The sequence below is a fragment of the Brachyistius frenatus genome, unplaced genomic scaffold, assembly GCF_029030835.1.
Source record: "Brachyistius frenatus isolate BFR_SWC_R1_liver_20210118 unplaced genomic scaffold, ASM2903083v1 Contig_10, whole genome shotgun sequence".
In the NCBI taxonomy this organism is placed as follows: Eukaryota; Metazoa; Chordata; class Actinopteri; family Embiotocidae; genus Brachyistius; species Brachyistius frenatus.
In genome coordinates, this window is record NW_027210609.1 from 4951859 (window position 1) to 4975000 (window position 23142).

General features: G+C 38.9%; 2 protein-coding genes across 5 annotated transcripts in view; one reads left to right on the plus strand and one right to left on the minus strand.

Annotated features, from left to right (window-relative positions):
• The window catches only part of cbfa2t2 (CBFA2/RUNX1 partner transcriptional co-repressor 2), a 37993-nt gene extending 35734 nt beyond the window's left edge, over positions 1-2259 (plus strand). For all 4 annotated transcript variants that reach the window (XM_069691012.1, XM_069691014.1, XM_069691016.1 and 1 more), the window contains exons 10-11: positions 146-336; positions 1117-2259. In XM_069691012.1, the coding sequence (XP_069547113.1) occupies positions 146-336; positions 1117-1458 (533 nt within the window). In that variant the 3' untranslated portion in view covers positions 1459-2259. The remainder of the gene's footprint in view (positions 1-145; positions 337-1116) is intronic.
• Positions 2260-10630: 8371 nt separating this feature from the next.
• necab3 (N-terminal EF-hand calcium binding protein 3) overlaps positions 10631-23142 on the minus strand; it is a 35857-nt gene continuing 23345 nt past the window's right edge. The window contains exons 8-13 of the mRNA XM_069690995.1: positions 21879-21958; positions 18997-19050; positions 16120-16232; positions 15545-15622; positions 14705-14796; positions 10631-11703 (exon numbers count right to left, since the gene is read on the minus strand). Of these exons, the coding sequence (XP_069547096.1) occupies positions 11675-11703; positions 14705-14796; positions 15545-15622; positions 16120-16232; positions 18997-19050; positions 21879-21958 (446 nt within the window). The 3' untranslated portion in view covers positions 10631-11674. The remainder of the gene's footprint in view (positions 11704-14704; positions 14797-15544; positions 15623-16119; positions 16233-18996; positions 19051-21878; positions 21959-23142) is intronic.

Consider the following 23142-nt stretch of genomic DNA (forward strand, 5'->3'; position numbering starts at 1 on the left):
AGGGTTCTTAAGGCACACAATTTAATCCAGAATGACTTTTACCCCAACCGTTAATTAAGATTGTATCAGAACAATGCTTTCGCAAGTGTGCGGAGTTCAAACCAGGCGAGCTAAACTCGAAACACTTATCTCCCCTGACTTGTAGAAGAGGCAGTGAATGAAGTGAAGCGTCAGGCCATGGACGAGGTCCAGAAAGCGGTGGCAGAGGCCGAGCAGAAGGCATTCGAGATGATCGCTGCCGAGAGGGCCAAGATGGAAAAGACTCTGGCGGATGCGAAGCGGAAGGCTCAAGAGGATGCCGTCTTGGTCATCAATGAACAGGAGGATTCCAGTGAGGTGAGCTGAGACAGTGGGGACGTTACAATATCTGGACAGCATTACGTGCGAGAGCAAACACACAGCACACCAGATTCAATTTTAAAAGTATACAAGGTCATGTTTCAAGCTGCTGTGATTTAATATTCTTAGTAGCGATACAATATTTACAGTGGAATGAAGTATTAACAATAAATCAAAGGAGGTTTGAGTGAAAGGGGTCACTTGTTGTTATTAAAACGACCATATTATTTTTCCGGTGAAGTATTTAGCTGCTTAAGAACCAAGGGACCATGTTCATAAAAGATCTCTATGACTTAAAATTTGATATTATATTTTTTTTCACAACTGGAAAAATGCAACAGTGGAACAGGGATGACTCAGGACTGTCAAAACCTTCATCATCAGCGAGCACGCAAACAAAAACAGCACTTTACAAGCTCGTACTGGGACGCAGGTCATTTCATTTCCACTGGATGCCGCTGGCCATTTTGTGCCCTTTTATCAGAAGGAGTGCATTTTTTTTTTGTTTTTTTTGTTTTTTTGATTAGCCAATCACATCTTTTAAAAAGGATGTGTCACAGCTAGCAACAAGGCCAACCACGCCCCCTTCCCTGAGACGAGGGTTTCGGTCACTTCCGTATCCCGAGTTGCTCGGAGAAGTTTCCCCTTCTCCCTCCAAACGGACAAAACAAATCAGTTCATGTAGGTTTAAGGAATTTTATTTTGGGAGCGACAAAGGAACTGAAACGGTAGCATGAGACGCGCATAAATAACCTCCCGCTTTCCTGTTCTACTTAGTGCTGCTGGAATTGCGGCCGCAAAGCCAGCGAGACGTGCAGCGGCTGCAACGCCGCTCGCTACTGCGGCTCCTTCTGCCAGCACAAAGACTGGGAGAGACATCACCTCATCTGCAGCCCGGGACTCCAAGCTCAGCCCAAGCCAGTTTCCGCCATCAGTGCGAGCAGGGCCGTTGCCACGGCGGCGGCAGCCGCCAGGGTGTCCCCTGTCGGCCTGGCGGCGGTCAAGGCTCCCGACAGCGTGCCTTCAGTCTCCAGTCCAGGTGGGGAGAAGGCTTCGGTCGCCTCGCGCTCCTCCACTCCCTCCACCCCCGCCTCAGCCCCCGAGACCAACGGACACTAGGGGGTGGGGGGGCAAAAGGACCTCAGCGGTGAACACGTCTCCTGTCCCCCTTCGTCGACGGGGAAGAATTGAATCGGCAGCATGAGGGGAACTATTTGTGGGTTAAGTTAGGATAACAGATTTTTCACCATACTCTTTTGGCAGATTAAAAAGGAGAGATTATGGATGACTGTTTGAGTGATATGTCAACTGGGACTTTGGCTTTGGCAGAGGACAGAAGGACTCGTCTCGAATGCATCTATTGGATGAACAGATCTCCCTAACAGATGGAAACGCGTTTCTCGTCGTCCAAAACCCCAAATCTTGGAGCTCGGGTGGAGGGACGGGGGGGTGGAGGGGGAACCCACAAAAAAACAACAACTAATGATTGATCTCGGTTTATCTCTGGCTGCGGGGAGGAAGCCACGAAAGGAAGGCATACGAGAAAAGACGGAGGAATTTAATAGAACACTGAGGTATGCCGCCCGACGAGCCAACATCCTCCCTTCTGTCGCGTGTAAATTTAAGATTCAGGAGGTGTTGGCGGTAAATGTAAACGGCGTGACGGTACGGGGCCCTGAAGCGTCTCGTCTATGTCCTGTAGGAAAGATCTGGCCGTAGACCTGCAGAGTCGTCTCCGGTGCCCCGCCCCCCCCACACCTCCACCCCCCACCCGCCTGTACACATAAATATTCGCTCGCCAACTTCTTGTCAGGTTTTCATACGTGTGAATGCGTGTGTCAAGCAGTCGTGTCGTCAGTGAATATTGTAAAGCATATGATTATTTTTGTTAAAGCAATATTAAAATGAAGTGTTCAGGTATTTCCAGCCGTTTCTGCATCACCAAAGTCTCTAAAAGAGAGAGAGTCATTGTCATTGCTTGTAACTGTCTTCGTGAAGAAGAGCTCAATACACACACGCACACACACACGCTCGCACACACGCACACACACACACACACACACGCACACACACACACACACACGCACACACACACACACACACACACACACACACACACACACACACACACACACACACACACACACACACACACACACACCCGCTATTTTTCATTTCTCATCATCATCATCATCATCATCATCATCATCATCATCATCATCATCATCATCGAGTTAAGCACAGGAGCATTCAGTTCTGACTTTATTCTGGTTGCAGTTTCACTTTTGGCACTTGTTCACATCACCAGCTGTGTACCGCAGGGTCACATGTTGCTCCACATCCTCCACCGTTGCAATATCTGCATCAAGAGGACGAGATGGGTTTGTAACACCTCCTTCAAGCGCCGTTTCCCCCAATGAGAGCAGTGATAAAGCATGAACAGGACTATTTGAAAACTCCCCACAGGGAGAAAATCCTCAGTGATGCCTTCATTGCCACGGTGCAGGAACAGAGCAGCGACTCTGTCCCACAGAGAATCTCAGGAGCTAAACTCGGCATTGAAATGAAACATTTAGTGAGGAACTTTGATTTATCGTGCTCTGCTGTTACAATTGAGATATTCTTTTTTTTTTTTTTTTATGTAAGATGACTTTGTAAAGATTATTATGAGAGAATGCCTTTATTTTGTGAGCCACAATTTCCCCCTTCATTCTTTAAACATGTTCTTTTGTTATGAGGCATAACTTCATATGAAAAACATATCTTGACATGAAGTATGAAATAAAGAAGTAGAAGTACTTCAAAAACGGCCCTTTTTTCTGTGCTTGTCTTTACATTAGGAATGTGAAGTGAAGGTAAACAAAATTATATCAAATTTAAAAAAAAAAAAAAAAACTCATTTAATTAAATCAGAAACAAGAAATGTCATTAATTAAATAAATATCACTTGATCGCTATCAACTAAAACTAGTTATAATATAACTTCTGGGTCAGATGCACACAACTTTATTAAGCATAAATTATTTGGATAAATCAAATGTCAGTAATGTTTTTTTTCTCCTTAAATTCTTAAAATGAGCCAAATGACAAACAATAACGGCATTCGTGCAAATGCTAATTTGAGGTTCTTCTTAAAAGTCTCCAAATTTTGCATCCTCGTTGTCTCTGCGGATCTTTGAATCATTCAGTGATTCCAAATTGAAAATTCAAGACCAAACTTTGAATTCAAGTATGAAGTAATGAGGAGGCTTTTGGCAAGACTGAATTATTCTGGAATGTCATTTTCCACCTCTGAGGTTCATCAATATTGTAATCTGATAAGACTTTAATGTCTTCTCTCTAGATCTGGAGAGATGATTGGCCTCAACAGTTGCATCAGTCATCGTCATGTTTTACATCGAAGAAGCGCAATATTAAATCAATCAAAAGCCAACAGGCAATAGAAAGGTGTAATATCATGTTACCACAAGGTGGCAGTACAAGCTATATATTGAGAAGTGTAATATCTCGCTGCAAGGTTGGAAGTATCTGTATGTGAAAGGCCCTTTAAGATCACACCATTTCAATGTAGGAATACAAGTGTTGTACTGTAAAAACTTTTTTTTTTTTTTTTTAAATCACGTATTGGCAGGAAAACATATTTAATATTTAATAAGTGAAAATCTCAGTGAATTACTGCTCGCTTCAAAATGTGATATGTTAACCTGGAAGGAGTATTTTAACGTTGGAACTGTTCCACAGAGAGCTGAGGAGAAACTGCCTTAAACTGCTTGGTTGCTTAATGTAAAGAAATGCATTGTATTTCGTGAGCTCATCATCGAACATATTTTGCATTTAAAATATTTATCTGCGAAGCAACTTGTAAATACAGCAGTAAACAACACAAAGGTAGCAAACTATTTTTTGTTTTAAATTGTCCAATAGCTACTCGTGTACCAGTATCTCAATTATATGCTTTCATAAATTACTTGAAAAAAATTGTGATTAGTTTATGAGTGATTGATGTATCAAAGGCAACAATATCACACTGTGGAAAAATACTGCTTTAAAAAAAGAAAAGTACTTCACTGTAATTATTACTACAGTAGAAATATGTATGTATTATCAGCAAAATATACTTAAAGTATGAAAAATAAAACATCTACAATGTTGCATTAACCTGAACATATGAAGATATTATATTTATATATATAAAATATATGATGATATTATAATGGTAATATATGAAGATATTATATATATATATATATATAATATCTTCATATGTTCAGGTTAGGTACAGTACATTAGTAAATGTCCTTTATATTTGGCCACTGTGGGTATAGTTCTAAATTGTTGACCATAGACTTTTAAAACTACATCAAATCGTTTATTGCTGTGTTGTTGTGTTGTGTCTCAGGAATTTTTTTTTTAAAGCTCTAGAAAATTGTCTAATCATGAAGCCCTCATGCTGATCATTAGTTGATCTTAAAATGAAACATGACTCATCCGCTGTTCGGAGGTAATTGTGCGTGTTCCCGAATCAGAGCCTGCCTAGTAGCAAGATCGTGATGTTGCTTCGTGCTGAAGATACGCTGAGCGGTTTCAGGCTGCGGTTCAGATGGCCCATTCGGGTATTGATACGGATCTGGCTATTGCAATTCCTTGTGCATGCACGCTGTACGCCTATGTGCCCGAGCATTGTGAGCTTTCTCTGTTTAGGTGTGGAGTTAATAGCATACAGTATCTATTGTGAGCGTGCTTTGTGTTCTGCATTGCCAAGAGTTATTTTTGGTTTATTACTTTTATGAGTTCGTAGCTCTTGCAGCGCGAGTCTGCTCAAAGAAGGAGCAGAGTCAGCAAACACTGACAGTCGTGTTTGTGTGGACGTGCCGGTCTGTGTATGTTGGGGATAGAGAGCTGTCAGTGTGACGGGCCTACTTCTGCTTGTTTCTTGGCCACAGTGCCACTACACAATGTTGTAATGATTGTGCGGAGCGACTGGTTTAATTATCTGCCTGGTTTCTGTCCAAACTTGTTGCTGGAGGCAGGGTAAAAGGAGTCCCTTTGGATTCTGCCCTTGTTTTCAAGGCTTCTACCGATGCCTGAAAAAAGAAGTGACAACATGCAAATCAAGGGAGGCTGAGAAGAAAAGATTTTCCTTCCTCTTTTTCCTCTCCATGTTTCCTCTCTCCTTTCTCTTCACCCTTCATTTTCTCTTTTTTTTTTTTCTAACTTCTTTTGCATCATCTACTCTGATAAGTCCCCAAAAAATGTGTCATTTCATTACAACTGAAAACGATGTGTTCTCTGGTGTTCTGAATTTTTTCTTGCTGCGTCTTGAATCTTCATCAGTTTTTTTTTATTTTGTATTTTGTATGTGATATCATGAAATTGGTTTATTTCATGACTCATCAAACTCCCACACAGTAGAGAAACTACATTTAATAATTTCAGCAAGGGCCTTTGAAGACACAAAGCTCCAAAAATATTAAAGTATTAATACTGTCAATATTAAAAGTAAATAATATTACTTGATTAACCATATGAATAAATTGTTGAAAATATATGAATGAAGCAATAATATGTGAGGTATATTAGAGGTATAATATGCAAGGTTTCCACACTAAAATGTCTGAAAATGACGAGACCTACAGTATGTTATGCATTTTGTTGACTTGTGTGTCATCTCCATGTTTCCAACAGTGTTGAAACCCGAAGAAATCTGTAATTTTATTCCAGTTACTCCTTAGGTTGTCTGTCAATGGTTTTAATGTCCACTTTTCCTCCTCTACTCGCGATAACTTGCGAGGAAACATTATCTTCCATTAACCGTGGCTACGATTGATCAGCTTGCACCAGGTAAAGGTGACTGGCTAACTACAGCAGCTAAAAAATTGGGTTACTATGGTGTCGAGCTTCTAATTCCCTAAAACGTGGCCTCTGACATGGCAAATAAACAATTGTGTAATCCTGGTTTTAAGGCCGCCAAACGCACAACCCTCCTCCTCCTCCTCCTTCTCCTCCTCCTCCCCGTCACCACCTCATCCTTCTCGTTGTCCAGGGAGCCTCAGCCGAAGTTTCCATCAGTCATCCATCCACGTACTCTGCTCCACCACCTCCAGTGTTTGGGTTCCAGGGGTCCTGTTTTCTCCCCGACCTTCATTTGGGACGTCGCTTTAAGTCTAACTAATATCACTCAAACTGTCATTACTTCCATAAATATTGTTATTCACTTCCAAATAATCTCTCGACTGCTGTGCTTGACCTCCGTCGGCCACTGCACAAGTATATCATCTCCACAAAAAGAACAGAAAACTACATTGAATACATTTCTGTGTTCACCATGAGATGTTAAGACTGTGGCATGTTGTTTGGGATAATACACGATAGCTGTACAGCCAAACACAAGTCAGTATGAGTCTCTAAGACAACGGGGACGAGTGACTCAGTGCTTCAGGGGCAAGACACTGTCTGAACATGTTACCTCCTCCCACGCAGCACCAACGTCTCCAGCTTCTTAGAAATGGAGATACTGAAGCATAACATAGGGCAACAGCTGTGGCTTCGTCACCTTTGACCCCCAGGCTTTTAGATTTCTGAGAACATTATAGACAAATTTAAAAAAATAAATATCCCTCTACTATGACTTTTGTCTATATAAATAAATAGTAAATATCATATATTATTTACTGCTATATTACTTTATGCTGAAACATTGTGTCTGTGACATTGAACACATTGACAGATTATGTGTTGAAATACAAACATCTTGTACTTCAGTATTAAGGTTCTTCAAGTTGTTGTTGTTGTTTTTTTGCCATCCACCACATTCACAACTTTCATAACAAAACACAGGGAGGTGGCACAGACTTTAAATGTGGATGCCATCGCTGTCGTTGCCTTCTGCACGAAAAGTAACCAAGGAGGGAGAAATAGCAGTGGGGAGAATGAAACAGGACAACAGATGTCGTTTGGTCACCTTAGCCCCGGCCCTTTGGCGTTCCGCAGTGATGAGCTGTGCTTGCACACATCACAGCCAAGGGCACCTGCCTGAAAGAGAATGAAATAGGCCATTTTCTCCTCTGCTGCTACAGGAGACTCACAGAGAGGCGGCGGCGTTCTTTGTGGAACTGCTGTGAAGGTTTTAACCTTGGCTTTGGTTATTCAGTGGTGTCCTTTTTTGACACAAAGGAAAACACGTTTCTCAACCAGGAAATGAATAATGACAAGGTATTACCCTGGATAGTGTACATAAATGTGCCAGAACTCACTGTCATCCTTTTTTTATTGATCTAAATAAATCTATTGAAAATCAGCCCACATCAGATATCTAATAATAAAAACCCAACCGAAGCCTGTCAGTGCTTATATGTCAGTGTAATGATAGAATATGTGATCTAACTGCAAGAAGAAATCTCCAGAGACTTTGGGATTGTATTCTGAGATAATAATGCATTCCACAGTGGTTTCAGTGTACACTTTGCTCATCCAGCACCAGCGCAGAATCCCTATAATGTCTGCAAAAATTGGACAGAGACCGGGTCAATCCCTGCTGTATCTCCAAAAGAGACAATAAGTCATGTACAACACTGTATCCACACCGTCTCAGCAGGAGTGCATCAGCAATAGCAGGAGGTGAATTCACATTTAGTGTGCTGCAGGAGTTAAAGGAGAGCTGGATATATTTGATGGGAGATTACATTTTGAAATATTTCATTAAATTAAACCCTATTTTTAATTCATGTACATGTTCTTTTCAGCAATAGCCACACCCTTCATGCACTTGACTGAGGGATTCACAGGCGGCCTTCTCAGCAGCTGGCTGCAGACTGATATTAAATGCACAGATTATTTAAGTGGTACCAATCCTCTTACCCACCTCTCTGCCAGAAAATGAATTGGAATAGTTCCCATGTCAGCCAATTAATTCCTTTAACATCTGAGGAAGAGATATGAACATGTTTTTTATTTATAAAAAACTGAATTCATTGGTTTTATTGGAGCAGCTATATTCAAGTTAAGGCTTAAGAAGCAAATTGCTTTTGGGGGAGCAGTTCAAACTTTATAAATTATTTTTTATATCTTCTATAAAACTGAAATGATACGGCTCCGATTATATATATTCTTTTAAATATTCGTCATCCGTCTGATGTTTTGGAAATATTCTTCATGAAACAGCAACATTTTTTAAAAATTATTATTTTCTTTAATATTGCATGCTGTCTGCATTGATAATAAAGGATGTGATGGTGACACCTGATGAACAACATGAGATGTGAGTACACATCCTCTCATCCTAATTACCACTACATACTGCCTTTATTCTGCCTTACCAGCCCACAGTCTGCCTCAGAGAAGGCTGAAGATGACAAGGCTTCAATTTGCCAGTATAACACAGGCAATCAAACACTGCAGCCCCAGCAATCAATGCAAAGAGGCGCATGCCTCTGTGCCGGCGCACACGTGTTTGCCTTTGCAAATCTGACACAAACAAGTTAAACGATTTCAGAAGTCGTGCTTTTCTGTGATAAGTTACCGTGTGCAAGGTCGGACTCCTCATTGCTATTCAGAGCTTGTACTATTTTTGCGACATAAGAAAAAGGAAGCATATACGGACATTTCTATGAAGTTCTTTTTGAAGGCATAGTTCAATTTACAATACACTGAATGCATGCAGCATCCCAATTCCCACATTTGTCCTACAGTCCTTCTGTTGCAGAATTGAAGGTACAAAAGTCAGAGCTAGCACAGGAAGTAACGATAAACACAATTATACGCCCCAAATGTGTTTTTTTTTTTCTCCCTAAGATGTTTCTCTTATACTTCTTATACTAATTCACGTGAGATAGTAGTTTTACCTCCTCGGTCCATAATTATTCAAACGGTATAAAACGAGAGGAGAAATTCCCTCTTTGATTGAAATGCTCACAACTCAAAAGATATGCAATCCGAGCCAAATTGGCATCGCCGCATGGGTGCGATCAGGTGCTGCTGCTGCAGAGCCGCTCTCACAATCTTGGTCAGGCAGGTGTTCTGTTAGATTTACCCAAATAAATTTCAAGTGCCGTCCACATTTCAAAGCTCTGTTGGGAATCCATAGCTGACAGAATTCAACAAATGATGAATAAAATCATTGACAAATGGAGTGAGAAGTTTTTATATATCTATTTGTGAGCCAGACTTCACACTTAAGGCGAACTTGTTTTTTTGTTGGTTTTTTTTCTCAGGTGAGAGAAAATATAAACATTTTTACATCTTACTCCATTTAAGTTCAATTGTATTTGGTCTTTGCAATCAGTTCAGACACAATGGTGACTCTGGCTAAAACTGCATTAATCAATATTTTTGGTAAACCACTAAGTAAAATGACATTGAGAAAGCAGGTGCTTGTGATGATCCTTCAGAGAATTATCACTCAATTCCTTTTCAACATGTTTTCTCCTGTTTTGTGAAGTAGGAGTTTGGTTAGTACTTTTGTCTTTTGGTTCTCTTTTCTTTTCTAAGTAAGTATAGGGGACAACTTTAGTTCTTTTGTTTGTTGTTTTGCTGTTAACACACCCTGAAGACATAATATGCCAAATAAACCTTTTAAAGGGGCTGTAAATCTTTTTGCTGGTGGCTCTTCTGGGAACTGAGAGAGGGGAGTCTCACTATTCCTGTTACAGTTACAGTAGGTTTCCCCGAAGCCGGGTCGTAACAGACATCACAAACTTACCAAAGTCCAAACAGCACAGTTGCTGAAAACAGGATTTATGCTTTTTTTTGTTGTTGTTTTTTTGTGGGCTGAGCAAACAGGGAGCAGAACTGATGCAGGCAGCAGTGTTGTTGACAGGCAGAAAGGGGGAGATGAGAAATTTCCCAGCTTAAATAGGCTGCCAAATTTAGAGTATGTCAAGTTCTACAAGTATGTCAGATGATTACGGGGTATGTGGCGTGTCACGTGATGCAGAACGGAGCAGCTCGAGTTGACTGCCTGAACGAGCTCACAGGCGTCGCTCCACTGGTGACCGGGCTGCTAATTAATTCGCTAAAACTTGATATAAAGCCCTTTAAAGCGGGGGTAGCTGCATTCAGGTGATACCACTTTGTATGTTCATCACTTCGAGTGACTCATTTCACACTTTCACATTGTTTTCATGTTGTTGTTTTGTACATTACTGTAAAAATAGTTATTATTGCTGCTTTAAATTGTACTTTTTGTACTTTTGTTGCTTTGTATTGATTTAAAGTGCATTGTCTAAGGTAAATTAAGTGCCCCGTCAAAACTTGAAATTAGGAGGCATTTTCACTTGTCAAAATAAACAATCGGTATCTTTAATAATTTTTATTAAAGTTGCTTTTCAGTCATCTGGTGGTGCACATTACCAAACCAAAGCACAAATATGAATATATGTGAGCTCTATATGTACAAATGGAACAAATTCTACCATGACCAAAAGAAATACATGATCCATTACATATATTTTTCCCTTTTATAACTAAGTGATACAATAAAATCTCCTCACAAAGTGTTAATTCTCTTACATAGGCATGATTTTAAAGATATTGTTTTTACATTTGAGACTGAGAAAGTGTCTCAGGTTTAAGATTGAGGAGATGTAACTAATAACTGCCCACTAGCATATCTAGCAATGAATGGATTTCAGGGCAGGTGTAGTGTTTTTTTTGTGTTTTTTTTTTTTTTTCAATAATAGCTTTTTTGGCATTCTGTGCACATGACAGTAGGATAGCTCAATGAAAGGAAAACAGTGCTACAGTATTATACAGCATGTACAGCCAGGATGTGGCCACATCAACATGCATGCTTAGGCTGCAGGAACCCTTCATCTTCTTGTCCTCTCTGCTTTTTAACCCTAATCAATTGTATTCAACAGTAAACAACACAAAACACTGTAGCATTATAATTTACAAATTAGTGTCTGCTCTAGTAGACTCTAGCCGGTTCTTTTTGGTCGTTTTCCGCTGGCATAATATCAACAAACACTGCAAGAGAAAGAAGGCCATGCCACAAGTGAGAAAACTCGTAAAATGGCTTTTTGCATTGCAGAGGCTCAGTTACTTTCAAGTCTACAGATCGGCCATAGGGTGCAACTATCCTTTTTCATATAAGCGGCACGATAATGAGCAGTCGAAGACAAGAACATTAAAAGATGCTGCTGGAGAAGGCTGCATGACGCCATTGTCTCTGTTCCCTGTTGCTTTTAAACACATGGATGCCTTTGAATTATTCTGTGTGTGTGTGTGTGTCTGTGTGTGTGTCTGAGAGTGCATGTGGGAGGGTGGGTTGATGCGCCAGTGTGTCTTTGTCCGTGTGACAGTGTAGGCAGGAGATGCGACATTCTGGATTTCGTTGCTAGTTGTTAGTCATAATCCACCAGGAAGCTGAGGAACACACACACACACACACACACAAAGGGGAAAGAGTTAGGTCACTTCACACCAGTGCACTGGATAACTCAGGGCCATCGCTTAATACTGCAGAGATCATTCATCTCATTTCCATTTTTATTAAGCTCCAATTTTTCCAGTGTATCTCAAGGTCGTATGCATGTTGTTCTAGCACGCATTTAAGCTGTGAACAGATTCTTAGACAAAGTGTCATGAAGTCTACTTCCTGTAGGAAAAAGGAGGAATCTGTCCTCTTGTGTGCCGGTCAATTCTTCCCACTCACATGATCAACTGTGGTCATCCACAACACAAAGTTTAACAGAACAAGTATGTTCTTACAAAAAAACAACAACATGCCTCTTGGTGCAAAGCTCCTCCTGGAATAAATATGAAAGCAGCAACCAATGATTACAAGCGAAACAGAATAAATGCAGCTTCGAGCAGCAGCAGAATGTTGTTTTTATTTATTTTTCTGTTATTGATTCCATAGTCGAACCCCTTTCTGCTCTTCTGACGTGCGTCATATGAACTGTTCTCCCTCTTCCTTCTAATCAGTGCTCTGTGGACTCACTAGAATCCTCCGCAACCAAAAACCACCGAAGCAGCTATTTCACAAAGAATACTGCAATAAGGAAAATACCAAAACTAATTAAACCAGCAGCACTACATGCCAGGAGCTTTGCATCCAGTTATGAATGCTAAAGAAATAAAAAAAAATTTAAAAACTACATTTTTCTCAAGAGCAGTTAGTCAGAAAAATTTCCAGCTAGAGCAAAAACAAGTTTGTTTCAGTAGCACCTTACCACATTAGTTCCACTTAGTACTAATGATTTCATCATATTTAAAATTTACTCAGTTCAATGTGATCAAATGTGGACCACATCCAATTAAAACGGCTTATTTCTATCAGGCTATTGTTTTTAATGTCTCGCTCTGATTCTATTTTCCAACATCCGATACTTTTATTATGACTGTTCGTACCAATTTTCTAGTATGACCCATATCTGATTCCTGTGTTTACACCACAGCTGTTTAGTTTATGTCTGACACAGTCAGCATGCGTACATGCCAGTCACAGATGTGGAGGTAAACAACCATGGACAGTAACCCAGCAACGAGCACAATCCACACAGCCCACACAGCTAAATCACCATGTGCAATGGGTGTAACAAGGCCGACACGATAACTAACACCATCGCTCCCTGAAGTGCATTAAGGGTGTTGCCGGCAACAAATTAGTCAAATGTCAAGATGAGAAAGAAGAATCATGATTAGAGCCCGAGCTGGAGTGGCAATGAATCATACTGCTCTGCTGTGTGTTAAGGAGTCGATGACGTGATGACGAGCAAAGTGGAAGTCACTTGGTTCCTATTTTACTTTATTCCACTTATAAATGCGTCTGAATAAAGGAAAGAATTGTTTTGATTTGTATTGGTTTTGCACTCTTTACACCTTAATATCAGAGATCGATCACAGATAGATTTTATTGCACCTCAACCTATCTATCTATCTATCTATCTATCTATCTATCTATCTATCTATCTATCTATCTATCTATCTATCTATCTATCTATCTATCTATCTATCTATCTATCTATCTATCTATCTATCTATCTATCTATCTATCTATCTATCTATCTATCTATCTATCTATCTATCTATCTATCTATCTATCTATCTATCTATCTATCTATCTATCTATCTATCTATCTATCTATCTATCTATCTATCTATCTATCTATCTATCTATCTTTGGGCAAAGGCAGGGCGTATGCTGGAAAGCTCTCTAGTATTAATTACATTTTCAGCTGAATATAACAAACTGTTTAACTCCACATCGATAAATCTTAATTTAAGCCAAAGATTAAATAGCCACAAGATTGTAGGGTATTTTGAGAATGAAGTGTATCCGCACTTAGTACTGTATGTCTTTTAGCATTACTACGGAGAAAACATTTGTACTCTGTTGTCCTACAATGCAATGCCAAGAGGAAATGTAATGCAACACAAATGATACATTTTTAACAGAGGATTGAGGGTGCTTAAACACTTCCTGAAAGATTTTGGCACTCACGGCAACAACTGTTGTTGTGATTACAGCGTTACTATTGCAACAACACATCATCAGTCGGCTAAAACTAACCTGTAGCAGGACTGTATTCGTTTGGTCAACATATGCTCAGTTTATTGTTAATAAAATACGATTAAGTAAAAAGAAATTCTGCAGAAACAGATGAAAAACTTGATGTTTAGTTGGTTACTGACAAAGTGACCAATGATTAACAAGTCATTGGGATATTTCAAGGCCATCTAGCATACAAAAGATACTTGTGGCAAACCCAGCCAGGCTATTTTTCTGAAGAAGTTCTTCCGAGGACCAACTGCTGTTGACGCAGAGGGGAGAAGCATGTCTCTGTTTGAGTGACCCAGCAAAGCATGATCACAAATGACTCTGAAAGCATCAGGAAAATGACAGACCTTAGAAGCAATGAGCTAATGAGCTGATATAAGAGCTGTTAGCACCCTCTCAGCATGCAAGAGTTTGGTTCTAATGTGGAATCAGTGTGGGAGACCCTTACATGCTGAAACTGGCCTCACGATGCATAAATACACACCACTAACCAGATCAAACATGTCACGATGTCTATGGTCCAAAAATGTCCTCATGTTTTTCTGCACCGCAAATATCAGGCTATTCTTCTAAGAGGACACTTGCACATGTGAAGCAGATTCAAAGTAACAACATCCTACAAAAAGACATGAAATTGTATAAAAACAATCTTCCTGAAAGTAAGTATTACACATACAACACCTAGAAATCATTGACAGCCATTGTATGTACATTATTTCCACAATTCTGGAGGCTTGGCCACAGCTGACATGTGTTGATCTCACACAGGCCCTTCTATCCCAGGATAGTGACATTTATGATATCTAATATAAAGTAATAACTACATACAGATGTGAATGCTCTCAAAGACACACAGATACGAACCTGGGAGCAACATTGTAGATACTACTTCACCGTCCTCCAACATGTCAATGATGCAGCGCTGGAAATCTTTACAGCTGTTGGACTGAAGATAGCTACAGAGACAGAAAACAAAGTAAAATAGAGGTGAAAAGAGAACAAAAAACAGCTTAAAAGAAACCAGATTTGAGGACCACATGCACAAAAATAACATCTGTTGCTGTGTTACCGTTGAATTTTTTTTTTTTATCCTTAGATAAAAAAAAAAAGAAGAAAAAAAAAGAGATTTATGTCAAATACACTTCAGTCAAAACTACATTTTGACTGATTTTATGTGTAATACAAGACTATAAATCTAATATATGTATGTGTAATGTAATGTACCATAAAAGTTGTGTAAATCACATTTGATCAAGCTCAACAAGTCTTTTCAAAATGTTCCAAATGATAAATTAATATATTCATTGATATATGGATGGCATAGATACGATTTTAAACCATTTAAGCTGCATCCTGTGTGTGTGTGTGTGTGTGTGTGTGTGTGTGTGTGTGTGTGTGTGTGTGTGTGTGTGTGTGTGTGTGTGTGTGTGTGTGTGTGTGTGTGTGTGTGTGTGTGTGTGTGTGTGTGTGTGTGTGTTTCTGTGTGTATGAACTGAGGGAGAGGCCATCTGCTCATCTTCACTGGTGGGGAACATTTCCATCAGAAAGTTAAGAGTGCCAAACAGTGTGCCAATATCTAACACACAAACAAACACACACACACACACACACACACACACACACACACACACACACACACACACACACACACACACACACACACACACACACACACACACACACACACACACACACGATACTGACCTCATCCAGGAGAGGCGGTCTTGCCAGAACTCATACATTATGTAACACGACTTTCCTGGGAGCTTCTGCACAGACACGCTGACAGCGAGACCGAGGAGAAAAGTAGAGTGGGGCAAGAAGAGGATACAAAGTGAAAGAGTTTTGCACTCAGAAGAATAAATTACATGAGAAAGTTTGACTCTTTTGAGAGATCTCAGTTAGAACTAGATAAAGAGAAAAGTAAGACAGCAACAAAGCATTAAAAGGAACAAAGGACTCATTTTCATAAAGTCAAAGACTTCACATTGTGAAACTAGTAAATTATTATCACTGTAAGGCTGTAATATTTTTAACAAGCCGCTCACCACATAAAAGCTAATATGTAAAATATCTCAGTATGATTGGTAAAAAAAAAAAAATACTTAAATGATCAGATTTTTTCAATCTTCTACTGATTGAAATCAGTTTTTTACTCATCTGACAATTGAAAGCCCTGATTCAACGTTGTTTAATACTTGAAAAGTTGCCACATCAGCAGCCTGACACAATGTTTGAAAGTTACATTTGGTTTGCCTGGAAACTGGCACGGTACTCACTGCAGGTTGTCAGAGTTGGCTGAGGTGGCATCGATGTAGCTCTTCAGAACTTTCCGGAAGTTGTCCAGATCATCATCAGTCACCGACATCTGCCTCTGAACCAGCAGGATGTTCTGTTGGCAACGAGGCAGAGGGACGGAGACAGGGATGGCATGAGAGGACAACAGATATCTGTGTGAGCGGGCACCTTTATGTCTGTCTTTGTGAGGAGTAAGTTGAGTTGTAGATCTCAGGGGAGAGGACGACATCTGCAGTGATTCAACGGCACCTTTTAGTCCATAAAGATCTAAGTATGAACACGAGCGTTTGTGAAACGGCATCTAACTCACATCATCACGAGGCGATGCAGACATGTCTGCAGATATTGTCAAAATTGATACTTCTGATTATTTGACCTTCCTCAGGGTACATATCGTGCCATCATTTACAACTGAATAAATAAATGTTATGCCACTTATTATTGCTGTCACTTAGGGCGCTTAAGTACTTTGAACGCATCAAGGGAACAGCTGCGTGAGACAAGACAGACGCAATCATTCTGATGGGGCTTTAATGAGATATACATGCCATCTAAGTTTTGATGATCAAGAACACAGCAAATTGATTACATCAGAAAAGAGTAATGATAACCAGACCTGCACTTTGTTGCCATGACACCACATTAGTGTCTTTCACAGTAGCTTGTCACTGTTTTCATATAACAGGCTGACAAGAGCTTTTCCTTTCTCAAATGTGACCTGAAGTCAATCAAAGTAAACTCTTTCAATTAAATGCAGCATAAAAATGGACGTACAAACTCGCATCTTTCAAATACCCGATTTCCTCATCAATCAATCGACTGCGGAACAGAAATCATACTTTAGAGTAATTTACTTTCTGTCCTTCATTGATCGCTGTACCAGGAAAAAGAGCACACTCCCTACAAGTGGCAGTAATTCAGCTTGGGCTTGAACCGAGGTCCTGCTTGGCATTTGTTCTCTCAGTGCACCACATCAACATGCTGCCGTCTTTACTTTGTCAACATTTCAAAGCTGCAGTGAGTCACCACTGAATCAAGACAGAAGTCATGTCAAGGGATCCGTTCTAAGATATGATTCACAGAATTCACCCACATTGCAAAGGCTTACTTTGGTTTTGTATGCAATGTAGGATTAGTCTTAAGATAAAAGTTCAAATCTCTTCAGCTTTTAGTCACCACCTCAGTTCAATAGTGGAGGATGGAATTTAATTTATAAACAACATTTATAAATGGAGTAGTCCACACACTCAGTCCTTGTCAAGTGCTGTCATTGAACTACTTTGGAAATACCGCTGCAACTTTTTACTGTTCTGAGACTTCACCTCAGTTAAAAACTATTGTTTTAGGTACTTCAGGACATAAATCAAAACAATCTGCATGACCAAACTCCACTAAAATATGTACTTTTGTAAAAAAAAAAAATATATATATATATATATATATATGTTTTTTTTTTTAAAAATTTTTTTAATTCAAGTATTTTTCTGTTTGGTCACTCAGATTTTTGTTAGAAGTTTAGTGTGTATACATTGTATTTGTATTGCTTTTATTTTTTTTAAAACTGGGTTTTATTTTCAAAAGCTCATTCTGAGATTGCTGAAAACTCATTTAAATAAATGTGCCAATGTGTAAAAGAAGACATTCCCTTTTCCTTTACTGTTATACTCTGATCTAACGCTCACCATAGTTTCCCAAAACAATAAGTTCCACTCTTACCTGTCTGTGGGTGTTTTCACAGCATTTCTACCTTTCAAGTGACTCATGAGTCAGATATTTCTTTTGTCCGTGTGAACAAATGTATTCGCAACCAAAAACAGACTTTTGACCTGACTGTTGTTTCACTGGGAGCCCTGTGATGACAAACTGACCCGTATCCACTTCACATTTATAAAATGTATTACCTCAAGTATTTTCATATACATTTTTTTTCACAGCAATGAGCACATTCAGTATGTACCCAAAAAGAAGACCACAGTTGGTACAAGTTGTTGAGTTATCATTTAGTTTGAGAAGGAACTTGACATAATGGGAGCTAGAGTACTAAAATGCATTTAGCTGTAGAAGAGTCTAAATAATGTTTTGTCAGCTTTTAAGAACACACTGTAAATAGTGGAGGGGTTTACAGTAAAATCAGAAGGAGAAAAATGAGGCGCAACTGCATGCGTTACTGGAGTACAATCACAAACTGATTATAGAGTTAGAGGATAATTATCCAAAGAATGGAGATATGTTTCAAATAAAGTATTCACTGATAGTCGAAATATGCACAACTGATGCTACCTGTATTGAGTTGAATAAAAAAGTTTAAGCGTGAGTTAAATTCAAAAGTAAAAAAAAACATTCTTAGCTGTTAAATTGTTAGCTGTTTTGATCAGCTAACACCTACTAGAGTGAGTCATGTTTCAGTCTTTGCTTAATTTTGTAATCACGATGCTAAATAGGAATTCTGCTGCAGTGGCCTCAGGCAGGGAAGTGTCACTTCTCAGCATTAGACTGCAAAGGTTTTACCACAGGGTTTCATCCTTGGATGTATTATGGGTGAAATTCTGTCTGAAAAAAAGGTAGTTTATGTGGAATAAATTGGACACGAGCCTTTGCAAACTGACTCGTGTTTCTTGTGTATGAGTGACAAAACAATTTGAATCACCCGGAAAAAAAAAATTAAATTTCAAATGGAGTGCTTGAGAAAGCAGATTTTAAACTTTAGTTAGGAATATGTAGTGTTGGTCAGCTAAAACCAGTCGAATGATAATACTGTGCCTGCCCAAGAAAAACTTGCTGCCACAGAACCAAATGTTCAGTCAGTGCTTCACTGAGGTCATTTTCCAGGCAAAAGTCTGCCATCAGTGCTAACTTACAGACTTGTATGTGCTGGCCAGTGTGTCCTCCTTGAGTGGTTCCAGCTTGGGACTCTGAAACAAGAAGGTGACAGAAAAAAGAGGTTTATTGTTCTGTTAAAGATCTTGGTAATAAAGATCAGTGATGCTAAGGGAAAGAGCATAAATTACTGCAGTCAAACCATTAAATCCATTAGTACTGAAAAAGAGAAACATTTCTGTATAAAGGTTCAAATCTCTGTTTCTTTTTCCAGTTGCTTACAGCACTTTGCAGATGTTGGAAATATATTTGCATACAAGATGCATTTGATATTTTTGGGATGGATTTTTTTTTTTTGCATGTCATGAAGCACATTGATTTTTAAATCTCAATTTAGAAACAGGTGAAGCTAAAGTTTCATCTGTAGATGTAAATCTAATCTAACTTTTATTTACAATAAATGTATGCACGTCATGTTAAACCCTGGCAATGTTTAATACTAGTATATAGAAAGAGCAGAAATTACATATTGAACAAAAGTACTCATTTGCACTTAAGAGACACAATGGTAAACAAGCTTCTCAGTGAGAAAAAAAGAATTTGGATTACACCTTGAACTGTAACGCTGTAGTTTTTTGTGTGTGTTTTTTTCTCCTTTGTTCCACTGTGTGTGAGCTGATGTTTTTATGTGTGTAATTTATATTTTAATTCAATTCGTTTTTTCAAGGACTATTGTGCAAGACAGTTTCCCTGCAGGGAAATAAAGGTTACATCCACTCATTGAAAAAAAGGCCACTGTGTTTCTTACAGTGTGGCTGAAATGTGACAGCAGAGTAATGGATGAGATGAAGTCAGTCATTGCTGCGCCACGGAGAGTAGAAAGAGGAGGGGTAAAAAAAAACAAATAGAAAGCATGTAATTTAACACATATTGTTTATTTTTTGCAATCATGTCCGGGGAATGTATGTACTCTGAGAAAGTATTATGTTATAAATAATGAAATACAGTAAACGTAATAACACAGAATGTTGTGGATCTTGTGTGTTTTTGTGTGTGTGAAAACTCATTCTGTTGCGTCTCAGAGAGCAGTGAATAGGAGCGAGATGGACAGAAGGTGCGTGCGACGTCACGGTGTGGGGATGGATATTGCACTCCGAACATCCCGCAAGGTTATGCGTTGCTTTGATATTGCACTCAGAGTCTCTCTGGGTTGAGAAAACGGATGACTGGAGTGAGGAAAATGCTTTGAGTGAGATTGAGAGGAGACGAGGAATGAAGATCAAAAGGTGGGAACAACAGGAGTTAATAAGAAAGACAAGACGAGACAAAGAGGGAGTGAGATGGAGCAGAAGATGGAGCTGGAGAGCGTGAAAAAGGGTTTTGGGATGTTGTAGTGAGAACCGGTCACAGGATGAGAGACGGGGGGTGGGGGTGGGGGGGGGTGACTGGGCCCTGTGCTCGACAGACACACAGATCTGCAGATATCCATTTAGATTTAAAAGCATCCTTTACATGACGGGAGTCAACCCGATTGATCTATGTGTCCATGTATCACAAAAATGTAAAATGCAAATTAGACATTACTGACAAAAAAAAAATGCACAACAATCCTTTTCAAATAGGTTGTTGTTTTTCCACATCACTACTGGAACCAACCCGGAGCTAAGCAGACACCGAGTCCCAAACACAATGACGAAAACATACCAATCTCGTTCAGTGAAATCCACATGCTGTAAGTCATCTTGCTGTTGTATGAATGCAGCATCAGAGGCAGAGAGATATACACAGTCCGCAGTGCTGCTTGTGCAGTCCAACTGTGTACTCCTCATTATTCTTTAACGCTTTAATATGCCGTGCCCTGAAGCAAAATTATGTTTGAAAAACGAATGCATTTGGCTTTTCTATTTTTCATATTCTCTGCATAATTCATCGCACATTGTTTAATACAACAAAAATATGTTTAAAAAAAGGAGATGAAAGGCCTTAATTATTTAATTTTGGTAATTATTTTAATTCCATTACCTGTTCAACAAAGCCATTACAGTCAGTGCTATTTGTTTTCATAGCAAAGTCATGTAAACAATGAGGACCAGTGAGCCACATTATTAAGGCTCTTTACTCATATTGGTTTAACCTTCAGAGATTCTATTTATTCTCATGAATAATACAAATCATAAGAGGAATACAACTGCAGAATTGATTTGGATAATAGCAACAAAAAGGGACTCGTCAACAACACTGACCCAAATGAATGCATTCTGCCACTGGAAAGTAAAGCTAAACTGCCATTGTTACATCCTTGTCCAGTCTCCCTGCTCTCATTGTAACATTATCTGGAGGTGAACTTTGTCATTTTTGTAATATTTAGCTTTCCTTATGATGTGCTGAACTTGCCACTATATACTGTTTGTATTTGTTTCCGAGGCAACATTCTGAGTATTTGTAGAATTGATCTGACTGTATTGTATTTTTCCTCTTTTTACTTTTCATCTGGTGAACTTTATGCATATGATCACCAAATTAATGATGGTATTGTACCTCCTATGAGAACCCAATGTTGATCTTTTACTGGTTATACTTGTGTTTGGTGTTTCCTCCTGGTATTATGCACAATGCAACGAAGCAGTCAGTATTTTCATGCTGCCCTGTGACAGTGCCAATTCATTTTTACAATACTTTAAGGAACCTTTTTGTTTTCTGATTTGTAATCACTGTAATTGAATTTGTTGTCCAAGAGTGATTTCAAAGTTTCAAATTCCTTGTTTTTAAACTTTACTGGAAGTGTCTTTAAGTTACCTCATTGCATAGCTGTTCACCAACAAGCACATTTATAAGAAGTCACCAGGGTAGCAAGATAAATACTAATTAGGAGAACGTTTCAGAAACACATTGTTATCCACTTTAAAATATACAGAAAGAATACCTGACACTCCAGTTTGTCCAAAAGTTGCTGCAGCCTGTTGATCTGAGAGCACCAGTTCTCTCCATCTTCCATGCTGACACCTGGACACAATCATAACCCATTAAATTGACCAAAATAGAAATTCTGTCATACATTGTAATTATAACTGGTTTCTGATTAAGTGCAAACATATTTTTTTTTTAAATATACTTTACAGTAGGCTATACGGTACATTTTTGGGCTGGGAAAAAAACGCAGTGTGTTCATGTGTCTCTGTGTTCAAGCTGTTGATGTAAGAGATCCCATTCAGTCACATCCGAACAGAGGTTTTCCAGTAAAAAAAAAAAAACAAGGCCATGCAAACATTAAAAAGGATGATGGATTCAAGGTGGGAAATGTGAAAGAAAATATAATAAATCTCTTACATTACAATTACGGTGTGGTAAAAATTAGGTTGAAAATCCTTTTAATGTATTTTACACCTGACACGGTTGAATGACAATGTCTGTTTAAAGGGGAGCTATTATGCTCATTTTCACATTTTGTATTTCATTTTTTTTTAAATTTATTTTACTCTGGGACTAAAGTAGAGTAGGTTTGCCTGATTCACAGCTAAAATAAATAAAAAAAAATCCTCATTGCACAAAACTGAAACAAGCCATTTTAGCTCGTTTCTTTTTGAATACTCTCTCTTTAAAGCCCCCTTTCTTCCGATTGTCCAACTTCTAAAACCTTTAGAGGGGCAGCATCCAGTGCTTGTTTTGACCAAATTATTTGAGAAGTTGGCCCAGTGTAAAGCGAATTTTCGACACAGAAAATATGGATAAACATAACAGGTCCTCTTCAAAGTTTTTTGAGAGTCGTAGCTCATTCATTCATTGCGGACTTATGATTGGATGTTCAGTCAATACCAGTAAAGAGGACAGAAATGAGGCTCGATACAAAGTAATCATTTCTATAAACTGTTCATCATCATTGTAGGTGAAAACAGTCTTCAGGGAAATTTTACTGCCTGATCTAATTACGTACAATAGTGATGGTAGCAGTAGGAATCGTTCATGTACACCAATGAACACAATTTATCTCAGTGGGAGGGACATCTCATTATTGATATTCAACGTAGTTTGAAGATAATGTACAACCAATAATGATCACAATGCTTGAAATGTTGATTGATAGTCTGTTGTAATTTGGTTTGAATTTGACTGAAAGGATTGATAAAAGGTCACGGTTTGGGCCAAATTAAGTAAATGTTGCATATTTTACTTGATGTATTTTGCATATG